This window comes from Elephantulus edwardii, unplaced genomic scaffold, assembly GCF_000299155.1.
Source record: "Elephantulus edwardii isolate Elephantulus edwardi_28Jun2011 unplaced genomic scaffold, EleEdw1.0 scaffold00079, whole genome shotgun sequence".
NCBI lineage: Eukaryota > Metazoa > Chordata > Mammalia > Macroscelidea > Macroscelididae > Elephantulus > Elephantulus edwardii.
In genome coordinates, this window is record NW_006399829.1 from 6489499 (window position 1) to 6508383 (window position 18885).

Sequence of the window (18885 nt, forward strand, 5' to 3'; positions counted from 1 at the left end):
GACTGGGATAATTGGGATGGGAGTGTCAGAGACGGTGCGATTGGCACAGGACAGAGCGGAGTTTAGGGCTGTTGTACATAGGGTCACTATGAGTCGCAGGTGACTCGACGGCACATAACAACAACAACAACAAAGTTTAAAAGAACAAGTGAGCCATTTTCCACCAGCTAAAGTAAAGTACATTCTCTAAGATCTGTTTGAGTCAAGGATGGTGAAAGTTCACCTCACGTATTTTGGGCATGTTGTCAGGAGGGCCCAGTTTCTTGAAAGGGTCAGTGAAAGAGAAGACCCTCAATAGCATGAATTGATACAGTGACTCCAACAATTGGCTTGAGCATGGCAGAGACTGGGGATGGTTCTGGATGGTATGGGCAAGGCTTCAGACCACTGCTCAAAGGTTTGCTATGAGTTGCAATCAACTTAAAGGCACAAACAACAACAAAGTAAAGCAAAAACTGGTGGATATTTACTTCCTAAAGAGGCCTTTCCTGGCTACCAATTCTGTCCACTTAGTAACTCCCTACCAACATCTCTCCTTTTGTGTTTTTTTTAAATCCTGACATGTTTTAGTATTTTTTTGTTGTCTTTCCCTCACTACATTCTGATTCTCACCCTCCTCATCCACATTTCTCTCCTTGGTTTACTTCTCCTGACATAGAAACAAAGGTTAACACTACCCTAGTTCCGCCATTTTGGAGTCATAGGAAACTTGGCACCTAATAAATCAATGGTCTTTCATAACTTTTACAGCCTATCTCTTAATTCAACTTCAGTTTGGAACACAGTGAACATACATGGTCCTATTGCAGCTGTTTTATAGGAAGCATTAAAAGATAAAAACCTTGTTTAAAGTTACTATGGTTAATAAGTGACCAGAGGCTGATTCAGCCAGCTTAAAGACAACCTTCGCAGTACACAACTGAACCAGCACAGGGAAGGAAGCCCAGTGGATGGCTCCAGAGATTGTACAAGGGAAGGGTACGACCATAATAACCCAAGGTAAAGAACAGCTGGTGATCAAGCAAAATAGGTAGCCAGCATGCTGGTTTACTAGATAGAACTGGCAATGTTTAACTACTTTGTTCCCAATTAGATTCCTAATTTACTATACTTTTATACTTAATAAATTATAGAGATGATCCCTTATTCATTAACATATATATTAAGCATTTACTCTTGACCAGGTAGTCCTCTGGTTAGAAGATATAGCATTCAACAATTCTGAACTCACATTTTATAGTATGTGGGATATGAGGAGTAATGTGGAGAGAAGAAAATGCAGAAGACAACAAGCAAATGTTAACACACGGCAAGTATCATAATTGAAAACAAGGAGAATATGAGAGGGAATTACCAAGTGGCTCCACAAATAAGAGGCCAAGAAAGACCTCTAGAAGAACATATGAGCTGACCCTTGAATGACAAAAGTTGCCAGCCAACTGAACATTTGGAAAGAGTTCATTTTAAATAAAGGGAAGGGCCCAATATAGGCCCAAGGCCCTTGTTTTGACGAAAAGAAAGCCAGCCAGGATAGATACAGGAGAGAGGGGATAACCAGAGTGAAAGGTCAGACAGATTATTATCATTTAGGCAAGGTCATGAGTGTGGGTTTAAATTTTTTTTTAATTGTAATTTTACATGTACCGTCAAATCAGATCTGACTGGTACAGGAGGAGATTGCCCCCTCCTTCTCCAGCAGAGCATCTGGTAGATTTGAACTGCGTTCCTCTGGGATTGTAGTGCAGCGTCTTGCCACTAGGCCAGAGCTCCCTGTGAGTGTGGGTTTAATTTTAAGTGATAAAAAAAACCGTACTTATGATGGAGAAACATTAACTGATGTATATTTTCAAAAGATTAGTCAAGACCAACCTCTTCCAATTTCCCTCATCCCCTCCCCATCAAATTGTACCCCAAGATTAACTCCTCCTCCCTCTGCTTCTACCCTCAAGGTCTGGTCTGGAAAACAGTGTATCAGAATTTTGTAAATCAACTAGTATAATAAAAGAAAAAGAAAAGAATGGGGGGGGGGAAGTCAAGCTTGAGAGTGGAGAACATTGTAAAGAGGTGCAAAACCAATTAAGAGACTGTCAGAGTAATCTAGTTAACATGACAAGAACATAGGGAGCTCTGGTGGCCTAGTGGCAAGAAGCTGCACTGCAATCCCAGAGGTATGTGGTTCAAAGCCACCAGATGCTCAAAAAACATGACAAGAACAGACTAGAATGATGGTAAAATTAGACGGGGGAACAGATACAGAAAATGTTTTAATAGTAAAGACAATTCAGCTTGGATTAGGGTGATGGTGAATATTGTGTGTCAATTTGGCCATGATCCTCAATTACTAATGTGTGTGTTATACAGTGTAATCACTATGATGTTGATAAGGCAGGATTATAATCAGATCTGATTACCCTTACCTAATTAGTCATATCTCCTCCAGGATGTGGACTGCAAGGGACTTATGTTTGGACACTGAAAAAAAAAAGCTAAAGGACCTTTTTTCAGATCTGGCTTGTGGTCTCCAGACACTGAACTAGTGGCCTGCCACACTTTGAGAGACTTTATTCATCAGTATCCAAATCCAGTGGTCTGTGACCCTGCTTCCCACCAATGACCTTCAGCTTCTGCAGAGCCTGCTATCCAACAAATGACCTTTGTCATGCCAGTCAGCCACTGAACCGGGAGCCTCCAAAGCCAGCAGACTGCCTAATGACTTGGACTCTGCCATCTGAGGCACTTCTCTCTTATGTTCTGACCTACAGACCTAGGACTTGTCTCCATAAGAATTTAAACCATTTTCTTGAACTAAATATCAATCTCTCTCCATATATATGCTATGTCTGGATGTCTATGTACACAGGTGATTGAGATACACACACACACACACAAGAAGAGTGAAAAAAGGAAAACACACACACACACAGAAGAGTGAAAAAAAGGAAAACATCCAGCCTGATTGCTATAGCTCAATGGCTAACTCTTTACTGGGAGAATGAGGAGAAAAGAGAAATGAGGAAAGAAGGGGAGACAATAAACTACAAATTAGTGTATAAGCTAGTTTCAGCTTCACAAACAAATAATCTTGCAGAACTTCTTCAAAGAGACTGTATGAAGATCAGGTGTCTTACAGACACTTTATTGGAGGGAATAAGGAAAAATCATTTATCCACAGGCCCCCTTCCATTTGTCAAAGTCTACCGCAAAAGGGTTTATCTCTCCTGCTTCAGGATTGCATTGCACAGTCCTTCCAGAGGCTCTATGGTCTGATCTGGCCAGTGTCGAGTGGTCTTTCACTGTCTGCCAGCACCATATTTGGGAGACATCTGGTCTGTGAGGGCAGCCACCACCACCAGATGGTTATGCCCACGAGAACAGCATGAGCTGCCTCAGAAGCAGAGCTGGAGGCCAGTGACCCCTGAGATAGTATATAAACCAGCATATAACCAGTATATAAATACCAGTTTATTCCTAGTATTTTTTGCCTTGAGAATTTGAGCAAATGGGTTCCTTTGTACTGACATCAGAAGACTGAAAAGGACCAGATATTTGGTGGGGTGGGGAGTGGGGAGTCAAGAGATATGTCTGTACAAGTAGTACATGTACATCCCAAGGCCCGCTTGTGGCCTTAGTGGATATGGTACTGCACCGCCAATCCAAATCAAATTCATCAGCTGCTCAAAGAAAGAGGATGAGCAATTTCCTCCCATGTAATTTACAGCTTCTGAAAACCTGTTGGTTGTGACTCAGTGACAATGCATTTGAACACTGAGTTTTAATATCTATCCAAGTGAGTGGAAAGTAGGCCCTGGGGATTTATGGGCTTGACATTCTGAGGCACTGGAGATTTATGGGCTTGACATTCTGATGGCAGGAGAGCCCATATACTCAATAATCATAACTACAGAGAGCACTGAAAGCAGAAGATTGTATCAATTCAAGTAGAAGAATTTATATGGGAAATAAAAGTACTTTTTAAACACTGGAACCGATTTATATTCAGAAAATAGATTCTGAAGGGGGAAAGCACGCAAAGAATATTAAATATGAGTGGTCACTGGCAGGTCACTGTTAATCTTTACAAAAGTGGTTATAGTGAAAGAGTAAAGACAGAAATCTGAGAGGATCATTTATCAAGAAATGGAATTTTATTAAGGCACAAGGCATGAAGTAGCTGACTCAAATGCTTTCACTAAAGTAGTTATTAGTAAGATGACTGTAAGGGGGGGATAAACCCACTATATACATGAACATAATACAGGGTAAGTCAAAGATAATATAAAAAACAATGTACATGCATAAAACAATGTATATGAATGACTGTATGAAAACCAATAAAAATATGTAATAAATAAAAAATAAAGCAGATTGCCTAAAAAAATGGAATTTATAAAAAAAAAAATCAAGGCAGCTTGTGAAAGTTTTGGCATTCCATGTAAACCTGGAGTGACACCTGCCCACAAAGGACCAGATGAAACTCTGAGGATTAAAGCTAAACACGTAGATGACATTCCTACTGTATCTGTAACAGTGGCAGGCAGAAACAATGGCTTGAGACCAGTGATGTCTGGTAACACTGCATATCCAGTGTTCCCCTCACATCAGAGTGAGGAGACCTGGATATACGGTCTTCTCTTCGACTACCCAGTGATCTCACTGTTCAACTATGCTTTCTCCAGAAGAATCCGCTCAGTTTGTTGCTCAGATGTTTGTTGTTTGCTGTTATATGGCATCAAGTCGCTTGCAACTCATAGTGACCCTATATACAAAGAGCCCTAAATCCTGCTCTATCTTGTGCCAACCTCAGTCTCTGACACACCTACTCCCACTATTCCAATCACTGCATCAATCCATCTCATAGAGGGTCTTCCTCTTCTGCTCTGTCCCAAACACGATGTCCCTCTCCAAAGACTGGTCCCTCCTTGCAACATGTCCAAAGTATGTCAGACGAAGCTGCAAAATCCTTGACTCAAAGGAACAGGCCAGATTTACCCTCTCCAGGACAAACCTGTTTGTTCTCCTAGCAGATGTTTAGACGCTTAAACAATTATTTGATATAGGCCAAACTGTGCGCAAGCATATTAAATAAAATTTCCTTGAAGCAGGCTGACAAGAAAATCAGAGAATCAATTCCTTAAGAACTTTGTGGAGAAAAACTACAAATTCCTAGTGTAGCAGTACAAACAAAATTCATGTACATTTAAAAGATTCTAAATTAGAGAAAGCAAGTAAAAGTAATTGAATAAAAAGAAGAAATGGTTTGTAGTGATGGGGGACCAGAGAAATGGTGGAGTACATACAGGCAAGAGAAACATTTTAAATGTATGTTATCAGGGGTTGTTTACAGGCCAGTGAGAAGAAACCAAAAGAGAGAAATAGTGTGTTGTACCCAGTTTTCTGGGTACATGACCCAGAACACCAAATAATATAAAATAGATCATATAAAAATTAGAGATAGGGGGTAACTGTTAAGAGCAATATCCTGGAGAAGGCAAGAAGGAATGGGTTCCACTGTATAGGAGGCTGACCCTTTGATAAAAGCAAGGAAACTTCATTATTATGTAACAGAGTAAAGGTGGATAGAGTGGGTGCAAATAAGGTAAGGCTGTAAAACGTGATATGGGTAAGAAGGCATTCCGCACTGAAAGCTGCTTTTTTTTTTTCATTGAATCTGACGCAAGACCACTGTCACCAAACACTTAAGTGTTGGAAATCAATAAAAATGTATCAGACAAACAGACTCCCCTCAGATTCACTTTCATAGGCTTACTTTTCTACACAAGAGAGAAGATTCATGGCAAATTCTACTACATTCACGGACTCTTCAGAGAAAAACCAGACCACAGGGTTAAACAATCCAATATCACCATCTAGTGGTTAAAATATTTTTTTTAATTTTTATTAAATTTTATTAATTTTCATGAACATTTACAGAGATCTGGATTTCCATTCATTGTTGCACTATTTTCTCTAATCCACTAGTTCGTTTCTCTTTTTTTTTCCCCTCCTTGAAAGTCTGTTTTAATTGTCCCATTGCCACAGTGCTTGTTAAAGCCAGTTCTCATTAAACTCCTTTGTCCGTGTATCCTTTGCCATTCCCTATCACTCCTCCCTGAAAGCCAAAGGGAACCACAATGACTTTTCTCCATGTGCTAAGTGTTGTTGAGCCAGAACCAACTCATAGCTGACCATTCAGCAACTTTTGTTTCTTTTGTTCTTTTCTCATTTAATAGCGTCAGAGACTGTAAATCACATGGGAGTCTTGTTTCATCTTTCTCCAGCATAGCAGTTGGTGGATTCAACCCATGTGCCATCTACAACTACCACTAGGCCACCAGAGCTCCAGTTTTATATCTAATAAAATAGCTTATTAATAAAAATATTCCTAAAATTATATTAAATATACAAATCACATATGAAGTGCTAAAATATCCAAAGAAAATTCACTGCATGGTCTCTTACACAAACTTGCTCTTTAATCCCTTTGTATACAACAGACATACATAGACTATATAGTCTATATTATAGACATTCTCATTTTACAGAAAAAGAAACTGACAAGTAAGAGGAGTTAATAATGTGTCCAATGTTTATAGACAGAAAGGAAAAGAAATGGAATTTGAACTGAGGCAATCTGACTCCAGAATCCATTCTCCTACCTGTATTCACTACACTGTCTCTGTAAAACACCAAAATCACTCAGGATGGATCAAAAGAGTAAACTAGCCTTTTTGTTAGAATCATGACTACTATAGGGTTGTTACTGTTGTTAGGTTCCCTCAAATCAAGCATGATTCATAATAGCACTGTAAGCAACAGATCTGAATTCTGTCCTATCCTGTGCTGTTTCCATCATTTCTGACATACTTCAGCCCCTTGCTGCAGTCACTGTGTCAATCCATCTAGGTAAGGGTCATCTTCTGTTTTGCCTACCCTCCACCTTTCCAAGCATGAATTCTCTTTCCAAGAAACAGCCTCTTCTAACAACATGTCCAAAGTATGGGAGATGAAGTTTTGTCCTATTTACCTTCAAAGAACATTCTGGTTGTTCTTTCTCCAAGACATATCTGTTTGTTCTTTTGGCAGTCCATGGGCTATTCAGTACTCTTCTCCAACACCACAGCTCAAAGGCATCCATTTTCCTCCTATCATCCTATTCATTGTCAAGCTTTCAGATGCAAAGCAAATGACTCAAAAGACCAAGGTTTAAATCAGACACACAATAGTCTTCAAATTGACATCACTGCTCTTCTGTAATAGGAAGAGGTCTCTTACAGCAGCCTTTCCCAGTCTATCTCCTGACTTCCTGGCTATTGGTACCCATGATGTTGACTGTGGATTCAAGTAAGATTAAATCACAGACCATTTCAACTTTTTTTCCCATCTATTATGATGTTGTTTATCAGTCCAGTAGTGAGAATTTTTGTTTTCTTGATGTTGAGATGTAATCCATACTGAAGGCTATAGTTTTTGATCTACAGGACGTGTTTCAAGTCCTCACTTTCAGCAAGTAAGGTTCTCATTTTTCTATTACAGTATGCTGTTGCTGTATGTTGCTGAGTTGGAACTGACCCACAGCTGACCTCCAGAGGGTTTTCAGAGGCAATAAATCACATGGAAGGGCTTGACTGACCATCCTTCTCTGAGAGCTGCTGGTGGATTCAAATTGCATGACTCTGGGGTTGCAGTGCAGCTTCTTACCACTAAGCCATCAGAGCTCCCTAATTCAGGGTGGTGGTTGCTGTTAGATGCTATCAAGTATAATCAAGATTAGTTTTTGACCTTCTGCAGCAAATGTTTCAGTTCCACATGAGTTTTGGCAACCAAAGTTCTGTCATCTGTACAATGTGGATTGTTGATGCCTCTTCCTCCAATTGAGATGTCACATTCTTCATCATAAAGCCCAACCTCCCAAGTGATCTGTTCCACATTCAGATTGAAAAAGCAGGGAGAAGGGACACATCCCTAATGCACTCTTTTCCTGATTTTGAGCCCTGCGGTGTTTCCCTGATCTGTTCTGATGACTGCTTCCTGGTCCGAGTATAGTTTTCATATGAGCACAATTAAGTGTTCTGGGATTCCCATTCTCCTCAATGTTAGCAACAACAGTTGAAGAAAAAGTAGAATAAGTCAAATTGAGTCTCAACTGTCTTTAAAAAAAAATCCACTGACCTTTCCTCAGTTTCAGCTCACAGTGACCCTATAGGATTGGAACAGAACTGCTCTAAGGGGTTCACAGGGATATAAGTCTTGACAGAGCAGATCACTATATCATTCGTCTACAGAACAGCTGGTGAGTCCAAGAAGCACCAGGGCTTCTTCTACTATCCTAGAGTTTACATTTCTTAAAAAAAAAAAAAGCAGCATTCAAACAAGTAACTAAATAAGTGTATGAAGGAAGAAAAAGCAGAAAATCATTAAACCACATTGATATAATAGAGAAGTATGGAGTACCGTATCACACAGGGTGGACAGAGAAGGTGATACATGAACAGAAACCTAAAGGGTAAGAGGACAGAAACCAGAGGCCAGAAACTGAGATCATCTCAGACCTCAAGTCACGTATGTTACTCTTAAAAAATGTTAAACAGCCAAAAGCTTAATCATCTCCATCTTTGCCTTTCAAAATAAAGCATTCAATCAGCTGATTTCAGTGAAATGATTCAATGTTTTGACAAGCAGGCAGAAAGCAAGAGTTATTTTGTTTATCCATAAAGTTGTTATCTGTCCTCCACCACGGAAATTCAGAGGAAATCCCATGGCAATCACTGAACTGTTTTGCCCTTCCACAAACTAGTGTGGTCTACAGGAAGCAGCAAAAACAACAATGTTAATGAACTTTAAATAGGCATTTACAGGAATTTCTAAAACGTTTTATGGATGTTCTGAAAATTATATAAATGTGGAAATTTTATAGTTTTCTGTCATCTAAAACAGAATGGTCAGTCTTGCAAAGTTCTGTGAGTGAAAAATATTTTTTATTGTTATTTAAATAAAAGTTTATAAAGTATACTGATTTTTTCATTTAGCCATTCATGCACATTTTGTTTCATAATATTAATTACAATAACCATGACATAATCCCTCATTTCCACTTTCTCTCTGTAATTCACATCTCCATGAATTTTCTTTAATTAAGATTAATCTCCAATAACCTACCCTTTCTTGGCTTCAAGGTTTTACTTGTGCAAATGCTGTTCTTTTGCCCCCTTGGCCACCCTGAAGGCCTGTCTATCATTTGGCTGCAAGTTGAGTAATGGAGGTGAACTCTGTTACAGCTTCCAAGGGTGACTAAAGGCCACCGTCCAGCGAGTTCCACCAGTTTCTATCAAACCAGTAAGTCTGACCTTTTCTTATATTTTTTATTTTTGTTCCAGATTTTTCCAGACTCTAAGACAGTCTATTGTGATCCTTTTTATAGTGGCCATTAATAAAAAGAAAAAAATCATCATGACTAAAGCATAACAAATGAAAATTACCAGCACATTATTAGACTATTAACCTGTTGTAGTGGTTATTGTTGTGTACCGTCAAGTCAGAACCGACCCAGAGCTGACCCTCTGCTGGGTTCTCAGAGGTAGTTACTTGCATGGGAGAAGACTGCTCATCCTTTTCCGGTGGAATACCTGGTGGCCTCGAACCACATGCCTTGGGAATTGCAGAGCAGCTTCTTGCCACTAAGCCACCAGACTTCCATTGTTGTTGTTGTTATGTGCCGTCGAGTCGCTTGCGACTCATAGCGACCCTATGTACAACAGCCTTAAACCCTGCTCTATCCTGAGCCAATTGCACTGCCTCTGACACACCCATCCCGATTACCCCAGTCACTGAATCAATCCATCTCATAGAGGGTCTTCCCCTCCTGCGCCGTCCCTCCACCCTCCCAAGCATGATGTCCCTCTCCAAGGACCTGTCCCTCCTTACAACATGTCCAAAGTATGTCAGACGAAGCCCCAGAAACCTTGCCTCCAAGGAGCAGCCCGGTTTAACCCTCTCCAGGTTGAATCTGTTTGTTTTCTTAGCAGTCCATGGTACTCTCAATACTCTTCTCCAGCACCACAGCTCAAAGGCATCAATTCTCCTTCTAGCCTCCCTAGTCATTGTCCAACTCTCTGATGCATAACAAGTGATTGCAAAGCCCATGGCCTGTATCAGACATACCTTAGTCTCAAGAGTGATACCACTGCTCTTCAATACTTTGGGGAGGTCCCTAACAGCAGACTTTCCCATTGCAATACACCTTTTAATTTCCTGGCTGCTAGTGCCAAAAGTGTTGACTGTGGAGCCAAGCAGACTAAAGCTGTGAACAATCTCAATCTCTTCACCATCCATCCTGATGCTGCCAACTGGTCCAGTGGTGAGAATCGTTGTCTTCTTCATATTGAGCCTCAATCCATATTGAAGGCTGCAGTCCTTGACCCTCTGCAGCAAGCGCTTCAGGTCCTCCTCAGTTTCAGCAAGCAGTGTTGTGCCATCTGCATAATGCAGACTGTTGACAGATCTTCCACCAATCCTGATACCACACTTCTCCTCATAGAGCTCAGCCTCTCAGATAATCTGTTCTGCATACAGGTTGAACAGGTATGAAGATCCCGGGCGCACACCCTTCCCAATTTTGAACCATGCAGTGTTCTATTAGTGGTATTTAATTTTTATGTATTTTCTAACTTTCATTCTCAAAGGAATCTGTGGTGCTAATATATTAAAGAGGGAGCTGATGCCTTAGTGGTGAGGAACTATACTGCTAACTCAAAGGTAAGTGGTTCAAATCCACTAGCTGCTTCTCCAGGACAAAAATGGACAATCTCCTCTGATGTGGTTTACTGCCTCTGAAAACCCACTAGAGGGTTAGCTATGGGTTGGTTCCTACTTGACAGTACACAACAAACAACATACTGTGGCACCAGAAACCAAAATGTTAATTCCTCATCAATTAGTCCAAAGAACTAATGTATCACACTAACTCCATCCTCCATGATTCTGAGAGAGATGGTGCCAGCAACCACTGCTAACACCTCGGAGAGAGGTCACAATAGGAGGCCCTGGACTGCTGTTGTAAGGTGCTGCTGGGTCAGTTCCAACTCACAGCAACTCTATCTGTCCCATCTTCATAATGTCTGTTGTGCTTAAGCCCACTGTTGTGGACACTGAGTTAGTTGATGTCACTCTGCAGGGACTGGCCTTTCCTGTGAACAGACCCCAAGTAGGTGAAACAAAGTCTCACTATCCTTGCTTCTAAGAAGCACTCTGGTTGCACTTCTTCCAAGACAGATTTGTCTGTTCTTCTGGCAGCCATGGTATATTTAATATTTTTTGCCAAAACAAAGCACAAAATTATATGGTAGAAAAACATCAGTCTGACATATGTTGGTACTCATCCTGACCCAAGATATAAGATATGGCCTTAAGATATCTTTCAATACTGCAACTAGATTCATCCTCGTAATTCAACTTTCAGCCAAACAACTGTTGCTGTTATGTGCAAATGAGTCAAGTACAACTCATATGAGTAATAGACCTGAACCTTGTCGTATCCTGTGCCAAACTCACAGGCTGTGACGCTGTGTCAATCCATCTCGTTGGGAGTCTTCCTCTGTTTCAGTGACCTTCATTTTTCCGAGCATGATGTCCCTTTCCAAGGAACAGCTCCTCCTAACAACATGTCCAAAGTATGTGTGATGAAGTTTTTCCATCCTTGCCTCCAAGGACCACTCTGGATGCATCTTCTCAGTCCATGGGATATTCAGTAACATTCTCCAACATCGTAACACAAAGGAATCAACAATTTTTATGTCATCCTTACTCACTGCCCATCCCTCAGATGTATACAAGTGACTAAAAAGACCACAGCCTAAACTGGGTCATTTTAGTCTTCCAACTTACATCAATAGGCATGATAATAAAGTAAATAATATCACCAGCGAAGTATATGCTCATTACAATGACCAATAATATGAGACTAAGGATAGGAAAAAAGGATAAAGGAAAATGGTAAACACAAGGAGAAAGTGGGGAGAATGTTGCTACGTTGCAGGGGCTGCAAATAATAAATAAGAGGAGCTGTTCCTTGGAAAGGGACATCATGCTCGGAAAAATGAAGGTCACTGAAAGAGAGGAAGACTATAAAAATAGTGTATAAACTGTAGGATGGAAAAACCAATCAACCAATCATTCAATAACGTTGGTTCCTCAACCATGATTATTTAGGTTAAAAACACTAACAGAGCATCTCACGATCTTGTTTATTACTCAAAAAGAAAAAGAAAGCAGGAAAAAAGTGTTACTTCATTCAACATTACTTCATTTTCTTTCTATTTATTGGGCTCTTAAATACAACACAGACGGTACTATCTCAAACCACACAATCCTGATTTTAGCTTTCTGGATGAGCTGCAGGATATTCTGTCCCAACCAGATACCCAGTTGCCACTCATGTTGACCATGCATATATTCTAAAAAAATGCATATTTTAAGCAAATCTTTAATCCACATTCCTCACGCTACCAATTATCATTTTCCAACTTTATTTCCTTACCCAAGGACAAATGTTTAACGTTTTTATAGAACTACGCCTTTCAGCGCCTACTAAACACAGCACACAGACAGACAGAGGCACAATGTTTTCAGATGGCTATGCTAATAGAGAGGACCAGATGCTATGTATCTCCCAGTCTGATAAAGCATAAAGAACATTCCAATAAAATACTCAAACTAAAAACAGTTCATGAGAACCTCAATAAAACTTCTAAATCTGATTTCCAGTTTAGAGAAACATATATTCCTGAGTAAAGGGAATGTAAGTGAGACCTAAAACTTCATGGAAGATCGCAGTGAGGACTAGCAGCAGCACTAGGAGAGTTTCGCATGACAGAATAGAACCCACAGCTAACTAAGAGGTTTTTACCGAGGGGAAAAAGAAGCCCTCAAAACTCACACTCATTGTTAATGGGTCAAAATTAACTTACAGTTGAACCTCCAGCAGGTTTCTAAAGCTAGAAATACATAGCAGGAGACTGCCCATCTTTGTCCTATAGAACCACTGGTGGATCTGAACTGCCACAGAAGTGCTGTTTTGGGGTTAGCAGTATTAACTCCCAAAGGAATATGCCAAGGATCTTTAATCAAGACACATTTTTAACACTCAAGGAATTTTCTTTTTCATCCTGAGTTATTCATGTAAGTTTTTATCTGCTGCTGGCTGAGAAACATGAATAAGATTTCTCTTTGACAGTAATGTTATTTTAAAAGTTTTAATATAATCTTCTCCATTGTGTTTAGTTATTTCAGTAAACTATTTTCTTAAAAGGACAAAAACAGATACACAAGCTAGAGAACAAATTAAGTAGCATTCACAAAAAAAAACATCTAAATAGCAAATATGATCACTGGAAAAGTTAATGTCATGGAGGGAAATGTAAGAGATCCATTAAAGACTAATAGATGCAAAAGAAGATCCTCAGATAGTCTGACACAATGACTGCAACAGGAGGCAGAGAGGAGACTGGGAGAATGGAAAGAACTGGGCAGGTTTCAATCTGTTGTACACAGGGTGGCTAGGAGCTGGAGTTGACTTGACAGCACCTAACAACAAAGAAACCTAATAATCAAACATAATACGAAAATTCTATTAGAATCCTAGTTTTAAAAGTATACTGTGTAAGACTTTAGGGAAGTATTGGAAAAAATCTAAATATAGACTTCCTTTTTGATTATGAAATTACGAATTTTCAAAGGCAATATATCAATATTAGGTAAAAGAATACTCTTATTCCTAGGAAAGCATGTTGAACTGGGATGATATGTCATATTTACAATTTATTTTCAAATGGAAAAATGTAAATAAACAGAAACAAAGTTTTGAGTATGTAGGAGGAAACCAATACTAAGAACTGTTTAATCTACATTGATATTGTACTATTCACTCAATTTTAAAGTATGCTGAAAAATTTTAAAACCTAAAAAGGTATTTCTTTAAAAGTTCTTTCCTATCTTCTTTAATTAGCTACACAGTTATATCTTTTACATTTAGGTTTTTCAGTCACTACAGTCTATCTCTGCATGAGACAATGATAGATTAGGACATAGTCTTATTTTCCTTCATATATTAATCTAGTTTTCCCAACAAAATCCACTAACAACTCCTCCTGTCCTCATGTTTTATGGAAGAAAGATATTTCATTCCCACTGAAATAAATAAAATGTATAACAAGAATGACAAAACAAGAAAGGGGGGGGGAACAAAAACATTAGTGTGCATACTGACAGTGTGTGACAGCTTAGCTGAAGAAAGAGTATGTGTAAATAAAGCTATTATCAAATTCCTGCACACAAAATGGTACTTCTTTTTTTTTATTTCCTTTTCTTTTTGTATGTTTCTTTTTAAATTATTATTATTAATTGTAAATGAAAATTTACAGATTTTGGATTTCTATTCATTCACTGTTGCACTTTTCTCCCTGCCCATCCCCCCTTCCCCAGTACACTCTTCTCTTTGAAAAGTAAAAGAAAAATTCTTTCATTGCTTTACAATCCCTCTCCCCAGGTCCACTCCACTATGCAGCCTTCGTTCTGGACTCATGTCATGACAATAATACCTAATCACATATCCCTTTTAATCAGAAAACGGTACTTCTAAAAACATGGAAGAAATAAATGGTAACCTATCTGAAAACTTTTTTTATAAAAAGTGCATGCTGTAAGTGCTATTCACAAAATGCCCAATTTATCCCAAAATAAAAATTTCTTATATTATATGCCACAAGGAGAAAGATACCAGCTTGGACTATCTGCTGCAAACCAGATGGCAGTTTTAGTTAGCAGTTACTCTTCTTCAAATGTCTTGTATCTTTCAATCATTTAGCATCTAGGTAAGAATTTACAAATCCATTTCTAGAATTCAAACCTCTTCATCCCAGTTAGGGAGCTCTGCTGGCCTAGTGGTAAGAAGCTGTGTTAAAATCCCACAGGCACATGGTTTAAATCCACCGGTTGCTCTGTTAGAGAAGGCTGGAGCAATCTCCTCTTATGTGATTTACTGCCTCTGAAAACCTGCTGGAGAGTCAGCTATGAGTTGGTTCCAACATGATAGCACACAACAATATCCCTAACCCCTAGTTAGTAAGAAAAAGTGAACAATTTTCAATAAGGAAACTAAAATCATACCTTTTATTTTCAGCCAAATTGGCTCCTTCATCCTTCAGCTGCTTACTCTTCTCAGCACAACCTTCAAGGAGAATTTCTTTCTTACGTTTAATGGCATGAGCCCAGTTCCCTTCATCATTCGCAACTACATCCTTCTCATCAGCAGCTTCGGCTTCAAACTGCTGGGAAGTGACCCTGGAAACCTTCTCACCAATCTTTCTCTTCCATCCAAAGGAAGCCATTCTGGAAAATTATAAAGAAAAGACTTTACGATTCAAGTCTGGTCACTTACAAAAGCATCCCATCTCATACCATCATCATTTTTATACTCTACTTAAATAACAGAAAAACTGTTAATGACTGACATCATAACAAAGGACAGCTGGGCCCTACACACTGCCTAGTGGAAGCAGACTCCTGATGGAGGAGCCATCATGAAGCACGCTCGTCAAAAATTAAGTCTGGATCATATCAAGTCCTCTACCAGTTTATTAAAAATGTGTGGAGTACAGATGAGCAACTTAATAACATTTTAAGAGATGCACAGAGCAGAATAAGGTATGTGGGAAATTAGAGAAAAAGAAAACTGGCTTTGTCAAGAAGAAATTATTATTAATTTGTTGTTGTTCTGCCATCAAGTCAAAAAGCAAATCACTGCTGACCCTCTAGCAGATTTTCAGAGGCAGTAAATGGCATGGAAGGAGACTGCACATCCTTCTCCAGAGCAGCTGTTGTATTTTAAACAAATAACTTCAGTACTGCAGCACAACTTCTTACCTCAAGGCCACCAAAGTTACAATGTTATATTAATTTATAAAATGAATGATTATTTACTAATGTTACTAATTAATATTATTAACATGATGTAATTGTTGTTGTTGCTGCTGTTAAGTGCTCTCAAGCCACTTGCGACTCACAACTCTATGTGTAACAGCTCTGAACCTTGTTCTATCATGAGCCAACCTCATTGTCTCAGACATACCCATCCCCATTACCCCAATCACCAAGTCAATCCATCTCACCCAGGGTCTTCTCTTGAGCATGATGTCCCTCTCTAAGGACTGTAATTACTATTATTTTTTTATCATTTTTATGGTTTTATTTTATTATTTTTGTGTGTGTGTACCGTCAAATCAGATCTGACTGGTACAGGAGGAGATTACCCCTCCTTCTCCTGCAGAGCATCTGGTGGATTCAAACCACATACCTCCGAGACTGCAATGCAGCTTCTTGCCAGTAGACCACCAGAGCTCCCTTGTAATTACTAGAATTAATTAATGGAATAATTATTCATGTTCTAAAACAAATCATCTTAATGACTATGAAAAACTAATGTGATTTATAAAGCTACAGTCAAAAATATTAATTACGAAAACCCACATTGGCTTTTAACAGGAAAAAAATAGTAACCCTTTGATTTTAAAAAGCTATAAAGAGATACTAAATAGATATAATAAAAAAATAGAATACACAGATCGTGTTTGGCTCTGATCCATGTAAATCCATAAAGAGAAAATACAAAAGAATAAGAGAAATGAAAACACTAATAACTGATACTAAGAATTACTGCTACAATGAAGTGTGAGAATACCACTGTCATTCTATTTATAGAAAGAATCCTTATTTTTAAAAAAATACCGAAATACTTCACATGAAATTATAATATATCTAGGAATTATTTCAAAGAAAGGGGTGAGAGGGACAATAAAAGAGAAAATGCAACAAGGTGGTTGTAAGCTACTAACTGATCAAGTTAGGTGAGTAGTATATAGTTTATTCACTTTCCTCTTTCCATAGATGCTTAAAATTTTCCACAATAAAAATACTGTAAAATATACAAACTTCATAAATTACTTAATTCAAAAAATTCCGCTTAATTCACTAAGATATGTTAAACTGCTTTGTAAATAGATAAAAACATAAAAACAAGGGATAAGAAAAATAGAACAAATGGTTAAAAGCAAATTTGGAAGAATTCAACAAATATTTAGAGAAAACATTCACTAATAAGTCCTAAAACTCTTGCTAGCTATACCTTTGTTTTTAAAGAAACTGAGTAACTCTCAATAATGCATATAAACTTGTCTGGAGATCAGAAGTATACAATCATGGCAAAGGATAAGCGGCAAGAGAATCAACAAATATTGCGGGTCAGAATGAGTACCTCAAGGCCATGAGTTTTGAAGACTAAAATTAGTCAAAGCTTAATAGGAACACCTACGAGTGAATTCCGATATCGGAAATGGGAAGTGTTTCTTGATTTCCTATTGGAAACTCATGAGCTCTACAGGAGAAAAACTGGCAATCCGCTCTCTAAACACACCGAGGAAATCCTAGAGACTATTTCTACTCTCTCAAATGGGTCGCTAGGTCCAAATAGACTCAAAAGGAAAAGGCAAAGATCCAGTGTGAAAAACAATGTATTCGAACTTTGTAAGTAAATCAGCATAAAACAAAAATTGTATTTAAACAATACATCTAATAACTACAGTGTTCCTCTTCCACCACGAATACATTCCTTGATTTATATAGTTAGATGCACAAGTTCAATATCCTTACCCTTTATTTTTTCACTAGGATAAGAAATTCTGTGGCTAAATCACAATCACATGGCTTCCATGCAGATTCAGTAGTTTATACAGATTTAAAGAAAGGATCTAAAGAACAAGACTGTATCTGAAACTGTGAGTCGGGACCCGTTTGTCTTGAGTGCATCCCAGAATGCGGCACCCAAGGCGAGAAACATGGATAAATCCGATCAGGAAATCATGAATAGCAATGCTTCCCGGCACAAAGATGCGTTTGGATAGGAGGCATTTATAAAGCGATTTCCTCGAAGAGGTCACCAGTGCAGACCAGCTTTTCCTTGACTGGTCCACAACAACAAAAATGTGGAAAGCGCATCCTAAAAGCTGCCCTAGATCTCACCTGTGTGATCCCGAGACCTGCCTTCTGACCGCGCTTCCTTCAACACAGGTGAGGAGCCAGGCCCTCCTCTATCCTCTCAGCCCCAGGAGTGGGTAGAGATCCCAGGGTTACCACCCGAGCATCGCGCCGCCCCCGACTCGCTCACCTCTGGAGACCAACGTGAGGGTCTCTTCCGGCCACACCCCCCTATTTCTAAAGCCTCTATCTTCCCTAACCACCCTACGATTTTCCTGCTTTAGTCCTTCAACTTCTACCGCCCCTGGGGCAAGCTCAATTACCTGATAACCACTGCCTTAGGTCCGTGTTTACATTCCGCTTGTCCTTTGTCCACCGGAAACGGAAGGTCTCTTGCCTAACTTACTGTCTAATTGCCTAGCACACTTGATTTCTTTTTTTTTTTTTACTTGATTTCTTCAAAAGAGGAGTTGGTTGACGCCGGGCATCTAATCAGCCGAGCACTGTGAGCAAGGAAAAGTGACTGCAAGCCTGCTCACCCCTTAGTTAGACCCTCAAATCTTAGTAGACACTGAGGTCCCCCTTTGCCGCATTGCCCTCTGGGATCTGTAGTGCAGTCATCCCGGCCGGATACGCTCTCCATCAGCAACCCGGTGAGTCGGCCCCGCCAGTGCACTTGTTATTGTTTTGTGCCTTTGAGTCGCTTGCGACTCATAGCGCACTATGTACAACAGCCCTAAACCTTGCTCTATCCTGTGCCTATCGCACTGCCTCTGACACACCCATCCCGATTACCCCAGTCACCGAATCAATCCACCTCGTAGAGGGTCTTCCCCTTCTGTGCCGTCCCTCCATCCTCCCAAG

The 18885-nt window shown here is 39.4% G+C and overlaps 1 protein-coding gene across 1 annotated transcript in view; it reads right to left on the bottom strand.

Moving 5' to 3' along the window:
* Nucleotides 1-15381, bottom strand: part of TTC33 (tetratricopeptide repeat domain 33) — a 64629-nt gene extending 49248 nt beyond the window's left edge. Inside the window, exon 1 of the mRNA XM_006889550.1 lies at nt 15160-15381. Coding sequence (XP_006889612.1) covers nt 15160-15380 — 221 coding nt within the window. The 5' untranslated portion in view covers nt 15381. The remainder of the gene's footprint in view (nt 1-15159) is intronic.
* Between the last annotated feature and the right edge of the window lie 3504 nt (nt 15382-18885).